The sequence below is a fragment of the Erpetoichthys calabaricus genome, chromosome 1 (genome assembly GCF_900747795.2).
Source record: "Erpetoichthys calabaricus chromosome 1, fErpCal1.3, whole genome shotgun sequence".
NCBI lineage: Eukaryota > Metazoa > Chordata > Cladistia > Polypteriformes > Polypteridae > Erpetoichthys > Erpetoichthys calabaricus.
The window spans coordinates 173,328,743-173,349,890 of NC_041394.2; the positions used below are offsets into that span (position 1 = coordinate 173,328,743).

The window sequence follows — 21,148 nt, forward strand, 5'->3', positions numbered from 1 at the left end:
CAGAGCATGAGACTATAGGTGAAAATAGTTTTTAATAGACTGACAATTTCAAAGGTTTACGTGAGGAGACAGTATCTGCTTTAGCATCACTCTCTTTTGCAAGATCTGCAAAACTGTTCTCCAATCTGATTTTATAGTCATTGTTTCCCTTCCTAGTGAACCCATGGTCCCTGGAAGAGAGCGAGGTGCTCTTTTCTATAAAATTACCAATAACTTCATATTTAAAGGTGCTTACTCTCATTCAGACTGCATCAAGCTTTGTTTCAAACTACTTCATGTACCCACTGGTGACCACACTCTAATGAGAACAAGAGGACAGTATCATCTGTAATCAGCAGAAATGCTGTCATATTTCTAAACGTAACATTTTTGTGCTTCGGGTGAACCTTGAATTTCTATCCATGAATATCTCAAGAGAGCAGACCTGAAGCCCACATTGAACACTGTCAAATTAACCTTCCTCTAGATGATTCATATACAGTATTGATTCATTTAATTTACACCTTAAACATATGTGCAATGGCAAAGAATTAGTCCACTGCAGAATCTGAGTTGCTCTCCATGGATACAAGTTTCAATTGTTTAATTAAATCACCTATCCAGGACTCTAACATAAGCTTTCTCAGGGAGGCTAAGGGCTATAATCCTTTGGGAATTCCAAAACACCTAATTGCTCCCTTTTATAAACTGCTCACTGTTCCATTCTGGCAAACTAGAGGTACTGTCTTCCATATAGTACTGAACAGGCATGTTAATAGCACTCTTATAATGCCCAGGGCTTCGGCATTTTATATTGATTCTCATATGCCCCCTGGAACTTTGCTACTAATTACTTTTAATAATTGCAGAGATCTCAACCTTAAATGTAGACCTGCTTCTCTTTATTCCAAGTGGGGACATATCCACTAGTTTGAGAAGTTCATCACATTGCTCCTTCTACTGCTTGTCATCATGCTAATTTTTTTTTAAAAGGTCAGAACTTACCCAGTCTTGCTATGGACAGCCTCACTGATGTCCCTCTACCTTTCCTGAGTAACTGAGAGGTTTGTTGTAATCTCTGAGGTAGCCCAGCAGTTATGGTCTCCATGAACCCCTTTTCACTCCTGGACCTTTGGCTATTGCTGTAGCTTTTTGTCATTTTGGCCTCCTGGTAACTTTCACTGATACCTTGGCACCCTCCTGGTAACATTTTATAGACCAATTCTTCAAGTCAACAGTTTCCCTTACAGCTAGTGTTGAATAGCAGGTTCTTGGGATGCCACCATGACAAGTATCAACCATCTTTTGCCATGATCCTGGCAGTTGCTTACATTACTGAGATATTAAACTCGGCAATGAATACATCCTTTTCATTATTATTGTCAAGACTTAACTTTGCAAACTCTGCCTTTTAACAGCACTTCAAGTTCTGCTCTACATTCTCAGACTTCTCTAGTACAGAGCTTGCGTACATACATTGGAAAAAGGTTGCCAGAGCAGGAGAAGCATGATTGTGAGATTAAAACCAGAGAGCTTTCCAATACTGTTCAGGTAGGAGCTTATTTTCTAGACAACCAATTAAGAAAATGTAAAATATCCACTCTTTGCATAGTGCTTTTAAATGGTGTTGACTGCATGCTACACTTGAAACATTTTGTTACCTAAAAATATTGTTGAGAATACTTCAATTTGTTTCATTGAGCTTTGAAAGGTCAGTAAAATTGCAGCAGTCTGTTGTCCAAACATGTTTATTTTTAGTTACATTATAACATCTTCAAAAACTGAACCCGATAATGTAAATGAGAGATGTAGAACTGACTGAAACTGTTACTGTAATTAGGACTATCGCTGTAAAAGCAGACTTGGTAGGGACAGAAAACAGTCCTTGGAGGAAATAATGGATGGAAGAGCCTGTCATTTGTGGTGTGGATTCAATAGATTCATAGTCATTATTTTTCCAGAATGCACTAAACTCTGTCTAACAGTGGGCAGTAGACTTTAGATAAACCAGTCAAAGTTCCATAACAGGGTGAACACACACTCGGGCCAATTTAGAATAACCAGTTCACCTGTACCCTGTATGTCTTTGGATTGTATGAGAAAAACTGAAGTAAACCCACACAGACCCACATGCCAGCTCCACATAGGAAGCCTGCCAATACAGCTGAGTTGTTCAGTTTCAATGTGTTTTCTAAAGTGTTTCTCCTCACAAGAATATTTTTACAGATTGCCAACTATTTATGTTAATGTCTATTTCACAAAGTCGATGTGGAGATTCAAAGTGCTGCTTTGTATCAAACTGCTTCATATCTTGTCTCCAGCAGTGCTTGTTCTGTTTCCATGTCCGCATTACATTCAGAGTAGGCTGAATATGTGTGTACGTTGTTTTGTCTTGGTATCTACAGTATATTACTCTACTTTCCCCTTTTGTATGCATTACTGTGTAGCCTTGGTCAGAATGCCTCAAATTCTATAGACTTACCACTGTTTATAAGGTATTGTACTTTATAACTTCTCCCCACCTTCCCTTCTACATCTATAACCTCGGGCAATTACGTAGAATTCATAATATAATAATAAAGTACAAGTGAATGTTGACAACCATACAACCTGATAAATGCTGAAGTATAGTTTCAGGCAGCACACAGACTTTTTAGTTAGTAAAAGGTGTTTAGTTTAGTCGTCATTTCTAGCTTTCTTCATTATAGGCTGCATACCTGTCTCAATATGACTGCTGAGCTGTGTGCTTCAGTGTGTTGTCCTTTTCATGAGATTGGTAAGAGAGAAAGTGGGAGGGGTAAAGCAACCAAATTTATACATTCTCTGTTCAAATCCTACAGCCAGTAGAGTGTCGTGGTACAGAATGATTCAAAGCCAAACAGCCATCTTTGCTGAGTAAAGCTTACCAGCCAGGTAGTTTGGCTTTCCTTTGGGGTGTTTTGGGTTGGGGTGGGGATTGTGTCTTTAAACATCAATGCATTGCTGTTCTCATGAATAAAACCCTAATATTACGTTTGCTTTGTCTGCCTTACAAATAAAGACATACAAAATATTGATCAACTTGTATACAAAATTTCACACCACAATAATTTGAAAGCGTGCGGGTGGGGAAAGTAGAATGTAATGTAAAAGTCAATTCACAAGAACAACATGTTCTCCCCATGTTTGTGTGGGCTTCCTTTGGGTGGTCAGGTGTCCTTCCACTGTCCAAAGGTATGTGAGTTAGGTATACTGGAGATGCTAAGTTGGTTGGATTTGGGCATGTGTGTGTGATCAACCAGCCATTGGCTAGCACCCTGTCCATGTATTGTTTTAGCCTTGTACACAAAACTTGCTGGGACACGAGGGAAGAGCTACTTTACAAAGTTCTCTCAAAAGAATACACATGTGACGCATCACATTCAGAAAAAGCGTAGCAACTGGGCTATAATAGGCTATTTTACTTTATGCATTTCTCTAAATTAGGGTGACCATATTTTGATTTTCATAAAACAGGATAATTGGGACAGCAGCCAGCACTAGGCAGGGTAATGCACACATTAATTGGGAAGTTGGGGCTGTGGGGGAATTCAAGTAAGCAAATCCTAGGCATTTTAGTCTGTTTGAAAATTCCAGCATTACGTACTGTATGTTCAGAAAAAATAGGACATATAGTCCCCCTATCTAAAATAATCAGTGTCACAGAAATGAAAAAAGAAGTTCTTTTGCTTAATGATACAGTTCACTTTTGAGTAACTACTGTTTAACTAACAGCATAATAGATAATTGAAAGTGATTGTGACTATGTAATCATATCTTGCCTCACAGCTCTCTATAAAGGTATAAATTAGTTTAGGTCCCAGAAGTAAACTGAAATTGAAGTAAAATGAGTTTAACTCTTCACCCATGATTCCTGTTTGCCTTAACTTCACAAACAACGAACATATCAGACTTTAGCAATGCAGTCAAAGCCTACAGCTCCACGCAGTATTGCTGTTATTACTATTGTTTTATTAATTGTTCTTCCGCTTCTTTTGCTTATTCTCTTTTTCATCTTCTTCTTCTGGCTGCTCCTGACCACCTTCATGTCCTCTGTTTTATTAATTACGTTGTGCAAATGGAAAGATTTCTTTTTTTTTTTTTTTTTTTTTTTTAAATCTCACAAGGCAGGAACCTATAACCCTTACCTTAACAGTGTGTATGCACAGAAGCCATATGGGTATCCTAGGACAGCGGTGCACCTGCACCAAAAAAGCTAAGCACAAAATACCACCAGTTTAATTAAAAATATTTATGTATTAGCACAGGCTTTTGTTTAAGTTCCTAAGTGAAAGCAAAGTTTTCACATGGAGACTGACATCCTAAGCAACTTTTTATACAGCCTGTGGTGGCAAAAGCTTAGAAATAAAATCGACATTTGCCATCTACTTAGCACATGTGATCTAAACCTGCAGTCTGCCTGTTCAAGCTCCTGGATGTTACTGACCCCTAATCACAAATTGTTTGCTTTGATCATTTCTCCAAAAGTTTATTTTTGCATCAAACAAAAATGTCAAGTTTTGTGGGTACAAAATTTTTTAAATCACATGTGATTGCAAGTCTTCAGTGTGCCATGCAGTTACCCCTCTATCTGCATGTTGCTGTCCTGTCCCTAATTGCTCTTCACTTGTTTGCTCAAGTATGCGTGTGTGTGTGTGTGTGTTTTTTTTTTCTCGTTTGAAACACAAAGAAAATGTCTGCAAAGAGACTAGAAGTGTAAATTACAAAGCAAAATTTTCTAAATTTTGTGTACACTGGAAAGAACAGACTGTGATTCACAAATCAATAACAATTATGATAGATTCTAATATAATATTGACCTTCATTTGACATTAAGAACAACAAACCGGTCTCAGGTATCTGTATTTTGGAAGTTTGTTTGTCTTTAACACAGGCTTATTATATTTTAATTTGACTCCATGTATATGTGTGTGTGTGTGTCTGTTTGCATGTGGGCACATGAAGTGCTCTGTTAGGATGTAAGCCTGAAAAGCACACATCACCTATACATGCTACAGAATAATAAAGAGTTTAAAACCAATGAAAGTCTAGGCGGTGTTCATCTTAAATTTCATAATTTAAGAAAAGACTTGCACAGTCTAGAAATAGATTTCAAACCAGGTTCGTTGAGAAAGACGCCATTTTAATCTTTCACTGGCAACATACCATTTAAACCTTTCAATGCTCAACCTGGTAGATTTTAAAGCCAATGCTATTACAGGACATAAAATATCTGAAACTGTATTTCTGCTTATGGTGCAAGACTGTCAGTCTAATGCAAGATAATGCAGTATTCCTCATTCATTCTGTATATCAGCATTTGAACATGTAGAAACTTGGGGAAATTCCTGAGAATTTTCTTCTTCTCCATCACTATGTGGTTCCTACTCTTCCAAACTAAAACACAGCTTTAAAAGGTCTCACCTAATAAAGTTCATTATACATTTACATTATAGCAGAATGTAATTTTGTGTCAAGTGAAACATTGTGAGAATTTTTACAAAGCTCATTAATGAAGTGACGTTCAGGGGATGTTACCCAAATAACAGGATATCTGAAATTGGTGTATAATTTAATACATCAGAATTGTAAATAGATTGTAGACAATAATATGTTTCTCTGCAGATATCCATCTTTAATGTGATTTTAAATTTTAATTTAGGTCCTTGAAAATGAAAGGGAGAGCTTGAGAATGACAGCAGAACTTCTTAATGTAAGGCTAAATTCCTTAAGTGACATTCTTGTAATACAGGAAAAAGAGATTGGCAAGAAGGTAAGAGTATATTTCTAAGCTATATGTTTACAATAATTTTCCCTCAAATTAGTTGAGTGTATCAAGTAATATCTCAAACATTTCATTTTTAAAAATGTTGTATTGAATTCTCATTGCCGCTTTTTGTGTTTTTGTATAATTTTGTCCTTCTTGGCGTTATTCTGAAAGCAAAGAGCTGCCAAAAGGACTCCTACTTTATCAGTAGTTTCCAATGTTCAACCTGTAATACAAAAAACACCCAGGGTATTAGACCCGTGTTCACACTTGGGAAATTGAATGCTTTCTGTTTGACCCTTAAAATAAGTTTCAGTTTATTTTATTTTCAGCTAGAGCACTGGAATATGAAAGATTGTAAAGATATGTTGATTCTCGATTTGTGTTCACTGCTTAGGCATCATGGGAGTACTGGAGGAGTTAATGAAGGAATGGGAGTGACTTTATTTTTTTATTTATTTCCTTGTTGGATGTTAACTTAATTTACCTATGAAATTATATACTGTGTAATCCCAATATGATAGTCAAAAATGATATAAATTATTCCAGTCTTTATGATTCAATGATTTCATTTTAATACAGCAGTTTATCTTTATGTATGTTATCAAACAGCAGTCTAGTGTATATGTCATGAATAACGTACCAGAGAAGCTTGAAATTTCTCAATGGCATGATAAAATAATCTGATTATGGAGAGAGGGAGAAATATTAGGCCATTTAACTTGTGTCACAGCTAAGGTAGTAGAAGTAATTTGTAAAGTCAAGCTAAACATCACACCACCATCGCAACCTAACATTGCTGTCGTTTTCTGTCAATAGATAAATCTCCATTATTTCATATCACTCGCTCTGACCCGCTGACTTAAGGTGAGAAGTCCCCGTGTGCCAAATTTCAAATCTGTATATCGTGAACAAATAGACATTTTGCTCTGTGTGTATGGGGAAACAAAATATTAGAAGAAAAATCACACAGACAGCCACCAGGTTCAGGATTGTGCTCTATCCGTGAAGCTATTAACTGTGTTACCATTCTGCTGTTGTATAAACTGATCAGTCTTCATTTTTAATACGGGACTCTATAAAAAGTGAAGGGGAGTACATTTCTAAGTAATGGTATAAAGTAAAACACACAATGATTTGAGATGTGATTAATTACAAAAACTTAACTTAGGAATGTGTTGATGACTACCATAGAAACTGTATCAGTACAGTAGATACCAAAGAGGTTATTAGAAGACAATTTAAATGTGAAAAAGTAAGGGTAGCCATTTTAATTATAGTTGTAGCTTACAACTATAGCTAATGCAGGAAGAATGTTTTAAAGAATATGAAAATTAAAACTAACTAAATGCTATATGAAAGGTGCATAATGAGTCCTTCAGCTAGTTGGAAGACTTGTGTCATTAGGTCTTGAGTGTCTGGCAGGTGTGCCTGAAGCTGTAATGATCAGTAATCTGGGGTTATGTTTAAGCAACTCTTGTAGTTTTACAGTTGACACAATGAGTTATTGCTGTTTTCTGGAAAAATTATACTTGTATCCTTGTAACACCTGCAACTTATTCTTATGAAAAAAGTGAAAATGGAAAGCGGCTAAACAGTTTTTGTAAAGTGTGTGTCTTGTCTATTTATTGTATGCAATGTAGAGAAGCTGCATATTACAATTATACATGTATTAAACAAATAAATAAAACAAGGCTTATTTGATGTTTATTCATCCATCTATCCATTAAGTCCATTGAGGCCTGTTTAGGGTGGAGAATTCACATACATATATGCTGTTTTCTAAAATATACCTAAAAGCCCAGTTATGGAAAACAATACACCATATAATGGACAGTGCCACAGAAACTTGAAGTTTTAATACTGTGGGCCCATCTTTAACTGACTGATCCACATTATCTCAATCTATTATAATATTACCTTTCAGAATTCCATTTTCAATACGAATTACCTAAAGCAGTGGATCTCCAAACATTTTTTGCCACTCTTCCCTTTTGTGATTTAAGAATATTTTAGTATGTCCCACCCCTATACAGATGTCTAGCATGTACAAACACATAACCATGCACACATGTTTTGCTGTGAACTTCTAGATAGAATTATTGCAAATTATTACCTAGTTATAACTTTGATGTGCAACATGTTGCTGAAAAAGAACAAATGAAAATAACAAGTGTCTTTCACAGCTAAAGTATTAAAAGTTGTACAATATGTCTCTCTAAAGTCCACGTTTTTATTAGAATGACATGTCTTCATTTGTCTTCTAGTTAATAGCACAATGAACATTAATCAATCTTTCTGTGTAACAGCATTCAGTGCTTTTAGCAACAGTGTTTTTTCTCAAATTGATCTTGCTGTGTGGGAAGTACAGATTAATAATCTCTCTGAAACTAATCAGAAACTGGACCTGAACAAAATTTATTCTCTAGCCCTGTAGTCTTTAAATAACTGGTATATGCTGCAGATTCTCTGAAAGCAGTGTTGCTCTTTTTTTGATTGCCACATAATTAATTTCCATCATTTACTATTGACCTATATTTTGTCTTGAATGAGGCAACTGGAAAGAATGTACATAACACAGGTAGGATGTGGCAACAGACAGGAGTATGAATCAGGATTGTCTACCAGGGCAGTGAATACTCCTTCACTCCAATCCAAAGTGCAGCCATGGTCTTAAACTTAAACTGGAGCCTCGTTATGTAGTCAAAATTTACATATAGTCATATGAAAAAGTTTGGGAACCCCTCTTAATTCTTTGGATTTTTGTTTCATTGGCTGAGCTTTCAAAGTAGCAACTTCCTTTTAATATATGACATGCCTTATGGAAACAGTAGATTTTCAGCAGTGATATTAAGTTTATTGGATTAACAGAATATATGCAAAATGCATCATAACAAAATTTAGACAGGTGCATAAATTTGGGCACCCCAACAGATATTACATCAATACTTATTTGAGCCTCCTTTTGCAAATATAACCGCCTCTAGATGCCTCCTATAGCCTTTGATGAGTGTCTGGATTCTGGATGGAGGTATTTTTGACCATTCTTCCATACAAAATCTCTCCAGTTCAGTTACATTTGATGGCTGCCAAGCATGGACAGTCCTGCTTAAAATCATCCCATAGATTTTCAATGATATTCAAGTCGGAAGACTGTGATGGCCATTTCAGAACATTGTACTTCTCCCTCTGCATGAATGCCTTTGTAGATTTCGAACTGTGTTTTGGGTCATTGTCTTGTTGGAATATCCAGCCTCTGTGTAACTTCAACTTTGTGACTGATGCTTGAACATTATCCTGAAGAATTTGTTGATATTGGGTTGAATTAATCTGACCCTCGACTTTAACAAGGGCCCCAGTCCCTGAACTAGCCACACTGCCCCACTGCATGATGGAACCTCCGCCAAATTTGACAGTAGGTAGCAGGTGTTTTTCTTGGAATGCGGTGTTCTTCTTCTGCCATGCAAAGAGCTTTTTGTTATGACCAAATGACTCAATTTTTGTCTCATCAGTCCAAAGCACTTTGTTCCAAAATGAATCTGGCTTGTCTAAATGAGCATTTGCATACAACAAGCGACTCTGTTTGTGGTGTGAATGCAGAAAGGGCTTCTTTCTCATCACCCTGCCATACAGATGTTCTTTGTGCAAATTGCACTGAATTGTAGAACTATGTACAGATGCACCATCTGCAGCAAGATGTTCTTGCAGGTCTTTGGAGGTGATCTGTGGGTTGTCTGTAACCATTCTCACAATCCTGCACATATGCCGCTCCTGTTTTTTTCTTGGCCTGCCAGACCTGGGTTTAACAGCAACTGGGCCTGTGGCCTTCCATTTCCTGGTTACATTCCTTACAGTTGAAACTGACAGTTTAAACCTCTGAGATAGCTTTTTGTAGTTTTCCCCTAAACCACGATACTCAACAATCTTTGTTTTCAGATCTTTTGAGAGTTGCTTTGATGATCCCATACCGTCACTCTTCAGAGGAGAGTCAAAGGGAAACACAACTTGCAATTGACTACCTTAAATACCTTTTGTCATGATTGGACACACCTGTCTATGAAGTTCAAGGCTTAACGAGCTAATCCAACCAATTTGGTGTTGCAAGTAATCAGTATTGAGCAGTTACATGCATTCAAATCGGCAAAATTACAAGGGGACCCACATTTTTGCACAGTCAATTTTTCACATTTGATTTAATTTCATACAACTCAATACTGCTTCACTAAAAATCTTTGTTTGGAAAACACCCCAGTACTCAGATGTTCCTAGGAAATGAAAGACATACCACTGTTATCTCTTTTGTTGAAAGTAGAGTAAATTATGCAGGCTGAGAGGGATTCCCAAACTTTTTCATATGACTGTAAATGAGCTGTTCTTGTTCTGCAGTGCTGAAGTCAACAGATCCAATCATATTCTTCAGAACTCTGGTCTCTTCTTCTGAAAATGATTTTGTAGGGCTGAGGTTTGAGCTTTCACTCTTGGAATCTCTGTGTTGTGCAGTTTATTGATCTTAATAGATGATTTCAATCCCTCAAAAGAGTATCCCCCATTTTATTTGTTGCTCCTTCATCTCCAGTTTTATGGAGGGATATAATTGTATCTACAAGCTGTGAAAGGTGTTTGCTGGTACCCTACAACTGCCCATTTATTTAACTGGGTTCCTGAAACATACCACTGAGGTATGCACATTTCATGAAAAAGTTGTCATTGTTAAACTTATAGGCAAGTTCATTTCTTTTTTCTTTCAAGGTGATTCTGATCTCATGCTGTCGTGTTCAGATATCTGGTAAAGTACAGAATTCATGGTTATTTACCAATGGAAAGTCTTCAAGGTCCTGAGATAGCAATGCATCCCAACATTGTCCCACTACTACCCCCAATTTTTACTGTAGGTATGATGTTTTTACAGTCAAACACTGTAATAGCTTTATGCCAGTCATAGTGGTACCTGTTTCATCAGGAGAGTTCTACTTTGGACTTGTCTGTCCAAAGAATGTTATTCCAAAAAGCTTGAGGGTGATCCAGTTTTTTCCTTGCACATGCAAGTTGAGCACCGATGCCACCTTAGTGCTTTCAGTGTCTTTCCTATTGTAGAGTCTTGAACACTGACCTTAACTGAGGTCAAAGAGTCCATCACTTCTTTGGATGTTCTTTTGCAGTCCTCTTTGATTTTCTGAATGAGTCATCGCTGCACCCGGCCATTCTTGAGAAGGTTCACCACTGCTCTAGATGTTTGTTTGTCTTTTGGAAAAAATGGCTCCCCTTTTAATGCAATGTAGTCTCAGAGTCTTAGAAACCGTTTACTGCTCGATAAGTTTCAATAACAATTTTTCTCATCTCTGCTGGAATTTTCTTGCTTGAGGTGTAGTGTTCTTCTAGAAACCTTTTGTTGTGATTACTTCACTGTCATGATAAAGGTCAATATATGGTGAGATTTAGATTCAGCAGGTCTGACTACTGACAGATCAGGCTGCGTTCACACAGTTGAGTCAGTTATCAATTAACTTAAACCAGCTGTGTTACTGAGTAACTAAGGAGGCTATTACCTTTTCACAAGGACAGTATGGGTGTTAGACATCTTTACATAATTAATTTTGAAATGGTGTTCTATGTTTACCGTGGTATCTAATAATACATTCTACCTTAAGATCTGAAGCCATAAATTGTAGCTAATGCAGAAAAATAGAGAATCTCAGGAAGGGGTCAGTAATCTGTCATATAGTGTGTCCATTGCACTTGGGAGAAAAGTGCTTGAGGAGCAAGTTTAGCTCCCCCTCATGTCACAGCTACTGCCTGTGTCCTATCTATGCAGATGCCAACAAAATCTTCCCATTTCAGATTGGCCTCTTTCAAGATAGTGTCTATGAGTTTGAAAAGTTTGTCTGCAGTGGATCTGTTAGTTACACATTTGCAATAAAGCAAATCCCCCTAGTTATCAGCAACAACATATCTGGTATATGTTATCTTTTTACAATCAGTGACTTGTAGGCAACGTTTTGGGTAGTAACTTAAACAGTGAAGATTGTTATAATGGAACTTTCCTGGTCATGACAATTTTGCAGCTTCCTTTAAAAGAAATCAAGAGGCTTGTCTTTGTACTCCGCATATGTCACCAAGTAGCTTAAAATTGTTAATAGCTAATATTTTAAGACACATAAAGCACTACGGTCTATCTTCTATACCAACTGTAAAAATGGTCAAGTGGAGGGAAAGAGATACCTCATGATACTGTATTTCTTTTTATCTTTTTGTACTTGTAATGTTTATAGTAGTCAGTGTTATTTCATTATCTGTTTTGTTTTGTTGACAGGCATGTCATAAGCCTCTCTATGCTTTGCTTGCAGCATATTTTCAAGCCTTCACAATAGTCACCTACAAGCACACCCACCATCACCATCCCTATTACTCCCTCGAATTTCGAAACCACTAACCTTATGAATATTTGGGCATTTATTAATCAGAGAAAATGTAAACTTGAAAAGCAATGAATATGTTTCCAATTCACTTACTGTATGTATCCTATTCTTTTGGGGCATAATACTTGCTTGTTTTTGATGAAATTCACTAAATATATGGGTTTTCTTTTCAATATTGAAATTATTTTTCAGCAATGTTATATGTGTTGTTTTGAGTCTACAATAACTTTGTGTTCAACAGTCATCATACCACTCAAAACAAACTGTTTTTAAAGCAGATTAACACATGACAGCCACCACTGATGCGGAGGCATAGTATAGTATAGTACAGTACTTACTTTGTCAGTATTTTTTAGTTATTTTATGTTTTCATGTGCACATTTCCAAGAGTATAACTGGCAGTGCCCACAGGCTCATAAAAAGCTTAGTCACAAGTAAACATGTAGAATAGCAGCTGGCTGTTTAGCAGAGTGGTAGTACCCACTTCTTTGAAATCCAAGCATTCTACTATATGTATGTGTCTGATCTTTGCTGTCTAAATGAGTAAGTTTTAGTATTCAATTAGTGTAATGTTAATGACATTTAGTTTATCTATGCACAATAGATAAAATGTAAATAAAGACAGCAATTTTATAAATGACATAAGCATCTAGTTTAGTTCTCATTGGTGTTATTATGTATAAAGGGAAATAATGGAAAATAATCTTTAACAGGTTCTTCTGGATCCTCTAACTGGTTCAGGATTGAAAGGGCAAGCACTGTTGAGAAGATGGAGAGAAAAAGTTTTTCAGCTTTTGGTACAGATCCGTTCACAGGGAATAGAGTATCATAGTACTCAGAAACATCTCCATTCAAACGTAAGTGACTTCTGTAAGTATTTATATTTTACTTCAGTAAATTACTGATTGACTGCAAGTTCCTGCTATGTATGAATCAAGAGTGTTTAGAAGTTTACTAAAGCAGAGTGGCCTAGGTCACATAATAGTGCATTTAATAGAAAATTACTGATTTGGTGTCAAAAATGTTTCAGAATATCAATTAAAGGCCTAGGAGAGTTGCTACAAATTAAAGGCTAACTTTAAAGATTTTCAGTTAAATGAATTACACACTCTAATTAATAAGCACAGATAGGTATACGCATTTTCAGAACTTTGTTGTGTGTTTTGTCTTGCCACCTGTCTTCATGGACAGGATTTTGAAGCACAGATGTGGCTTGAAGAATACAGTTAGGTCCATAAATATTTGAACAGAGACAACTTTTTTCTAATTTTGGTTCTGTACATTACCACAATGAATTATAAATGAAACAACTCCGATGCAGTTGAAGTGCAGACTTTCAGCTTTAAGCATTGCTTAAAGCTGAAAGTCTGCACTTTAACTGCATCGGAGTTGTTTCATTTACAATTCATTGTGGTAATGTACAGAACCAAAATTAGAAAAAAGTTGTCTCTGTTCAAATATTTATGGACCTAACTGTGTCTAATTCTAATGATCATTGTTACACAACAATTCAGTTGAAGGATGGAATAAGAATGAGCACCTCATTCTGTGGTCATGGTTCTCTTCTGGAAAACTTTGGCTTGTTTCATGCAGTTATTTCCCCTTGGGATTAATAAAGTATCTATCTATCTATCTTATTGGAGGGGTGACATCTGTCTCCAATAAATTCATTCTGATATCTTAGGGTCTTGTTCATGGGTAATGTTACAATTTAAGGGGCTCATCAAAGTCAAGAAATTTTATGTTACCAAAATTGCTTATCAAAGAACAATAAAGAGAGAGAGAAAATGAGACTCTCTAATAACATTTGGATATTCTTTTATGACAGTTAAAATTAAAATGGGTATATAAGCAACCTTAACAATAGCACTAGCAATTAGGCTAAAAAAATGAGTCTTTCCTTTTCAGTCATGCTAAAGATTAATGTGGCAGCACTAATAAATACAATACAATACAGTTTCTTTTTGTATAGCCCAAAATCATACAGGAAGTGCCGCAGTGGGCTTTAACAGGCCCTGCCTATTGACGGCTCCCCAGCCTTGACTCTCTATGAAGACAAGGAAAACTCCCAAAAAACCCTTGTAGTAAAAAATGGAAGAAACCTTGGGAAAAGCAGTTCAAAGAGAGACCCCTTTCCAGGTAGGTTGGGCGTGCAGTGGGTGTCAAAAGAAGGGGGTCAATACCATACAAGTGAAAACAGTAAAGGTCCCAATACTGAGCCCTGCGGGACACCATATTGAACTTCTGTGTATAATGATGGAGTACTGTCAGCACATTTCTGTACATATTGGAATCGATTTGATAAGTAAGAACTAAACCCAAGCGAGAACGGTGCCTGTAAGACCAACATCATTTTCTAGCCTGTGCAGTAAAATAGAATGGTGGATGGTGTCAAATGCTGCACTTAAGTCCAACAACATAATAATAAATGATGTGGCAGCTGGTTGATAATTCGTTTTGGGGCTTATACTAAAAATCACAACCACATATCGTAGCTGTATTTATCCAGGGATCTTAAAAAGACGTATATCTTATAATAATAACATGTAAGCTACAGTGTAGCTAGGCATAAGCAACTTCCTTAAGGAAAATGATAGCCAAGCTATTTATAGCTTTATATGCTAAAAGGGGGAAGTTGGAACAAACCTCTAGCTAAAATGGAAGCCAATACAAAAATTAAAAAGTTGAAATTGTACAGTTTTAATTCCTAGGCATAGTAGCTACATAATGTAATAAAGATTTATTTGATGTTCAAAAAAGAAATGTCCAACTAAATTCACATCCAGCAAAACAGCTTGGGAAAGACTTACTTGCATGAAAACTGATCGATTCACTCTTGAGTAACATGTGAGGGTATATTCAACAGCCGAGAGTTTCTGTTATCCAAATGGAGAAAGTTGGCAGTTTAATGTGAAAAACTGTTGGGCTGATGACAAACACTGGTTAGCATACATTTATTGACAAATGTTCTGTCAAGCAAACACTGCAACTTATGTAGGCAAAGCTATGCTTTGGAAAGCAAAACCTGTGTTCATTTGCAACCTGACAGACTGGGCATTTCAAAAATCGGATCAAATAAAGGTCACTTTGATAAGAAAACCCAATGTAGAAACATGGTAAATGCTTATCTGCAAACTTTCACAGTTTAAGTGCTTTATAAAACAATCACGATGCTGTACAGAGACAAATGCTTTGGCAAGCTGTGAAGACAATGAGGCAACTTACTTAAAACATGGAATACTGCATTTTTCCAGGAAAATTGTAAACTTCAAGTATGACCAAATAAATGACTATGTGCCCCATGTAAAAATGTGCATTATTGTCAGTCTCATGATTGATGAATGCAGGCAAATGTTTGCATTTTGAAGCTACTGGAATTGTAAAGCAATTAATTATTAATGCTCTGTTGTTATCATCATTTTGCATGTTAGTCAAGGGGAGTGGGACTGAGATTTCTTCTCAGATGTACAATCAATACACCCCACAAGTACAGAAGCATCTGAGAATTTCTGGAAGTAACATGTCCCCGTGTTGTATATGTAGTTGGAGGTGTACTTTGTGAAGAGAAAAGGCGACAGAACTGTTTTTATTGTGGTTCGCCAGTGTATTTCAGAGCCTCTTTGCAACTGGATTTGAATGCCCTCTTTTTGTCACTCAAAAGACCTTTTAGGTCCTTAGTAAGCCAGGGCTTGTTTGTTTTTTGGAAAGCAATACACTGTTTTTGTGGGTACCACTTTTTCAACACAGTTATATATTCAGTGATGCAGTGAATGCCGCCCCCATGTGATTCGCACACATAATTTCCCAGTCTGTCATTTGGAAGCACGGACGGAGTGGTGGCTCTGAGGCTAGGGATATGCCCTGGCAATCGGAAGGTTGCCGGTTCGAATCCCGTAAATGCCAAAAGGTACTCTGCTCTGTTGGGCCCTTCAGCAAGGCCCTTAACCTGCAATTGCTGAGCGCTTTGAGTAATGAGAAAAGCGCTATATAAATGCAAAGAATTATTATTATTAAGCAGTCATTCAGAGCCATTTCAGCCTCCAGGCTCCACTTCATCACTATTCTGGTTGTAACAGGTTGCCGTCTAATAACATGCTTGTTGCTGGGGTTAAGGCGAGTCTAGTTGTGGTCAGACTTTCCTAATGGAGCCAGTAGATTACACTTGTGGCATTTTTAACTTTGAATACAGCAGGTCCAGCTTATTTCTTTGAGTGGAGCTGGTCACACACTGATAGAAATTTGTCATTTCCTTCCAAAGTCACATGATTGACTACAGGGTCCAAGTGAGTCACCATTAAACTGTTGCTTACAGAATGAATAATTTCTGTTGTAACATTCCCATATGCAGAGTGTGTAATATAAGCATTAATAAGGATGATGTAATTTATCCCTCTGGGCAAATAACCTGGATGGATTCCGACAGCCAGAATTTCAATGTCTGAACTACAAACTGTAATTTTAACTGTAATATGCTCCATTTTACACCATTCCTCATTCATATTTCACTGGGTCTCTGTCTGCTTTAAGAAGATGAAATTAATTCCTCATTAAATAGTGTCAGATATGTCCGGTTTAAGCCAGCTCCTCATAAAGCGCAAAATGCTACTGTATTTGTATGATCCATGACCGGCTATAAGCACAGGCAGTTCATCCATCTTATTTGACAACAGTCTTGCATTCCTCATTGCAATAGGTAGTAGACCTATCCTAAAGCCTTTCTGCCTTGCTTTTACTCTCACGCCGACACTTCGCTCTCTCTGACAAACAGCTGTTGCAGTGTAACTGAGCTTCTTAGGCACTCATGATCGCAGTGCATGTAGCTGATTACGGAAGTATTTAATGCGACCCACTTTTTTTTTTTTTCTTAGTGTCTTGTACAGTTTCAAGTGTTGCACACATAAGGCAGCCTTTGGGTCGTCTTACTGACTTCATCCAAGTTTGTAGCCCATTTGCAGTGCGGTCAAGACAAGCCGACACCTGGGTTTGCATACATTGCCATTCATCGATAAATTTTAAATCCATTTGTCCAATTTCTAGTGGCTACAATCAGTGAAAAAGCCAGAGGCCAGATCAGTTCTAATTTTAAATAAGACTTGTCTTGTAAATAAGTTGAGAAAGAAAAAGAAACAGTGAGAAACAGAGTTTCAGTAAAAAGGCTGCTGCTTGCACAGTGCCCAGAAGCTGTGTAACTAGCTGATTTTCTTAAATTTTAAACATAAGCAGTTTTAAAACTTGAGCATAAATAAAACTGGCAGTTAGTTTTAATGTATATTTGTGAGCCGCACCATGGCATTTCCCACCAGTCACACTGATCGTGCAATATTCAGTTATCGGAAGCATCAGAAGATCTGCTGTTCACTCTTTATCAGGATCCAAATTTTCTGACATCCTACATCACCTTCCCAGTTTACTATACAAGTATATATTTGTATGAAACATGATTATCCACATAGTGTGACCCACAATCACACATCTGAGATTTTAAAATAGGTTTTCAACAAGCTGTTTAGCTTTCTTCAATCCCCTGGCAAAACTGGTTTTTATCTCCAGTTCATTCCCACCCAATGGAAGAGAATCTGGGTATTTTAGTCACATTCTGAGCCTACATAATTGGCTTCAGGTGACTTTCTCTTCATCCAGCCTAATCTTTATTTACAATTTTAAAATTTTTTGGAATTGTCCTCCTTTCTTCAGGAATGATGTGTGAGGAGCGTTCAGTTATTAATAGGATTTTTCATGCTCTGTTCTTATAAAGTGTGCATGTTTGGAATTGTTGTTAGTAGTGCTAGCTGCTGTTTACCCACCATCAGTCAGTCGTAATCAACATGTTGTAGCAGGAGATACACAGTAGTGTTGCGCAGCAAATTATTATTATTACATTTTTAACAAATGAGGGAGTCATTCCACCTCAGATTTATTCAAGACTATCTATCTAGAGTGTATGATTGATGCAAGTGATTTGGAGAGGGACTGTCATCTCTTCGGTCCACTTAAGGAATTTTTAGGAGGAAAGAAATTCAAGTCGAAAGAGGTTATTGACACATGAATGGGTCAACATGCAGTCATAAGACTTCAACTCTTCTGGGATTAAGAAGCTTCCTGAGCGCTGGAATAAGTGAGTTGCAGTGGTAGTAAACTACACAGAAAAATGGTGTGCAAGTTGTTTCATTGTATTCAATACATAAAGTGTAGCTCATAAATTCCTGTTTATATTTGAATGCCCTACGTGATTCAACTCGGGGTACCCTAGGCTCTTGAGTTTTTGCAGGTAATATATTCTATTCAATTATTAGATTAGTTTCTAGTAAAAGTTTTTATTATTAATGATTTTATTTCTCAATATGGTGTACTTTTTCTATTTCTTAGTGAATGTTGTTAAACAACCTAATATGGAGTTTGTTGAGTCATGTAGATGACATGCATCATTCTTGTATCTTTGTAGCATCTGAAGTAATGCATACTTTTCATGTATTCTTGTAGTTATTAGATCAATAGGCATTCTGCTTACAGAGCTCTGTTTAGTAAACAAACAACTAATTATTGAAATTGCACTGCGGTGGGTTGGCACCCTGCCCAGGATTGGTTCCTGCCTTGTGCCCTGTGTTGGCTGGGATTGGCTCCAGCAGACCCCCGTGACCCTGTGTTCGGATTCAGCGGGTTGGAAAATGAATGAATGAATGAAATTGCAGAGGTAAACAAACACAGCAGTGGTGTACTCTCATAATTTTCCCTGGAACTAAATTGATTATGCCTAATGAAAGAAGCCCATGACTCGACCAAGGGATGTTTACTGTTACATTCATGTTAATTTCAAAGTTTATGGTGTAAAAGATAGATAGACAGATAGATACTTTATTAATCCCAAGGGGAAATTCGCAGCTGAACTTACATGAGACAAGCAAAGTAACCAGAATTGTCAGAAATTAAACCGACTTAACATTTGAGAATACCTTTAATCTCTATTACACTTTCTATTACTCCTGTGTGTATTCCTAAGAAACTGTTTCTTCGCCACTTTTTTTTCCTTACCTAACACAACTATCAATACAATACCTGATTGAATTCCCCTCCTTTTAAATGTACTCTATTCCCTCATCTTCTTCCCAGCACCAATGCTCGACACCTTGTGGCTTATGAACCTGACTTCACTAGTACAATTACTTCATTAGGTGAAATCACTAATTTACTATTTAACAGATATAAGGCCAGTTAATTATTTTCTTACTTTCTGACTGCTTATGCTGCGGTATGACTGCTGTTACTGGTTGCAATACTGCTTTATTCACACAAACTGATCAGCCACATGCACATGATGTTGCTCTTGCTACAACTGAAAAAAAATGGGAAAAACCATTATAAAGGGGGAAACTGTAAAAAGTACTACCTAGCCCTTAAGTGGCAATTAAAAGCAACATTTTAAGAACAGACTCAAGTTTCACTCAAAAACAACATGCAGCATTCATCTTAGTACAATCTACCAAGCAAGCAAGTATGATGACAGCATACAATACATAACTTCAATGTCAGGAAACATAAAGCTAAAGCTTTGTTATTAGAGGTCCACATCAGGACATTTATGGCAAAAGATGCTTTAAGAAAGAACTTTTCTATGTCTCATACCCCATACAACCCAGCATAAACCTATGCACAATGCCATTGATTAAGCAATATCATAGTCTTTGTTATTGAACCAACAGTCTTGAACAGTGTGTTTTTTTTTTTTGTTTTTTTTTTATCCACAATATACTAATATGCTGACACATTCTGTAATGTACAGTACATGTGCTGTAGTCATCTATATCACCTGTAACCAAGAATCCATGTTGTAAGCACCTGTACCGCAAAATGGGTTGGCAGTATTGATTCAGTATTACTGACCCTTGTACAGCTTACTGACTACTATTATCTGTTATTTATTTTCTGAGCCATCAAGTTGGGGAGCATGCACTAGTACAGTGCTTTGCCACACCCACTACACGTCGAAACCACTCAGGATCCTGGTTGGCAATCCCCCAGGCAGACAAGCAGTCCAGTCCTACCCTCCAGAAATAACCCTCTATCTGCCGCAGCCAAGTGTTACGTGGGCGACCCCTTGGCCTGGTCTAGCCACTTGGGTCCCCAACAATGAGGATCTGAGGATCTTACGAGCTGGATCACCCTCGGGGAAACGCGCCACGTGGCTGTAGTGCCGTAACTGACGCTCCCTCACAATGCAGGTAATGTGCCTCATTCGGGACTCCATGAGCAACCGCTCATTCGACACAGTCAAACCAACGGTACCGAAGGATTTTCCGGAGGGGCACAGTACCAAAGGAGTCCAGTCTTCGTCTCAGGTCACTGGATAGCATCCATGTCTCACAACCATATAGTAAGACAGGAAGCACCAGGACTCTAAAGACTTGGACCTTCATCCTTTTGCATAGATATCGGGAGCAACACACACCCCTTTCCAGCGACCTCATGACCCTCCATGCTATCCTAATCCGTCTACTGACTTCACAGGAAGAGTCACCAGAGACATGAATGTCACTGCCAAGGTAAGTAAACTTCTCAACAAGGTCAACACTCTCCGCAAACAGACACACTGCTGATGGCTGTGCCCAAGAGGTCATTAAAGGCCTGGATCTTGGTTTTTATCCAGGACACTCGCAAGCCCAGACACTCAGACTCCTTGCTCAGTCTGTCGAGAGCCCCGATCAGAGCCTCCATTGACTCCGCGAAGATCACAGCATCATCAGCAAAGTCAAGATCCGTGAACCTTTCTTCACCAACAGATGCCCCACAGCCGCTGGACCCCACAACCTTGCCCAACACCCAGTCCATGCAAGCATTGAACAGAGTAGAGTAGGAGCAAGAACACACCCCTGACGAACCCCATAATCAACTGGGGAAAAACGCAGCGGTCCTGCCTCCACTCTGCACAGCACTCACAGTACCAGTGTACAGGCCAGCCATGATATCCAGCAAC

General features: G+C 37.6%; 1 protein-coding gene across 2 annotated transcripts in view; it reads left to right on the plus strand.

Annotated features, from left to right (window-relative positions):
* cchcr1 (coiled-coil alpha-helical rod protein 1) overlaps nucleotides 1–21,148 on the plus strand; it is a 144,364-nt gene that overhangs the window by 29,629 nt on the left and 93,587 nt on the right. For both annotated transcript variants that reach the window (XM_028808466.2, XM_051931961.1), the window contains exons 7-9: nucleotides 1,398–1,530; nucleotides 5,660–5,770; nucleotides 12,894–13,037. In XM_028808466.2, the coding sequence (XP_028664299.1) occupies nucleotides 1,398–1,530; nucleotides 5,660–5,770; nucleotides 12,894–13,037 (388 nt within the window). The remainder of the gene's footprint in view (nucleotides 1–1,397; nucleotides 1,531–5,659; nucleotides 5,771–12,893; nucleotides 13,038–21,148) is intronic.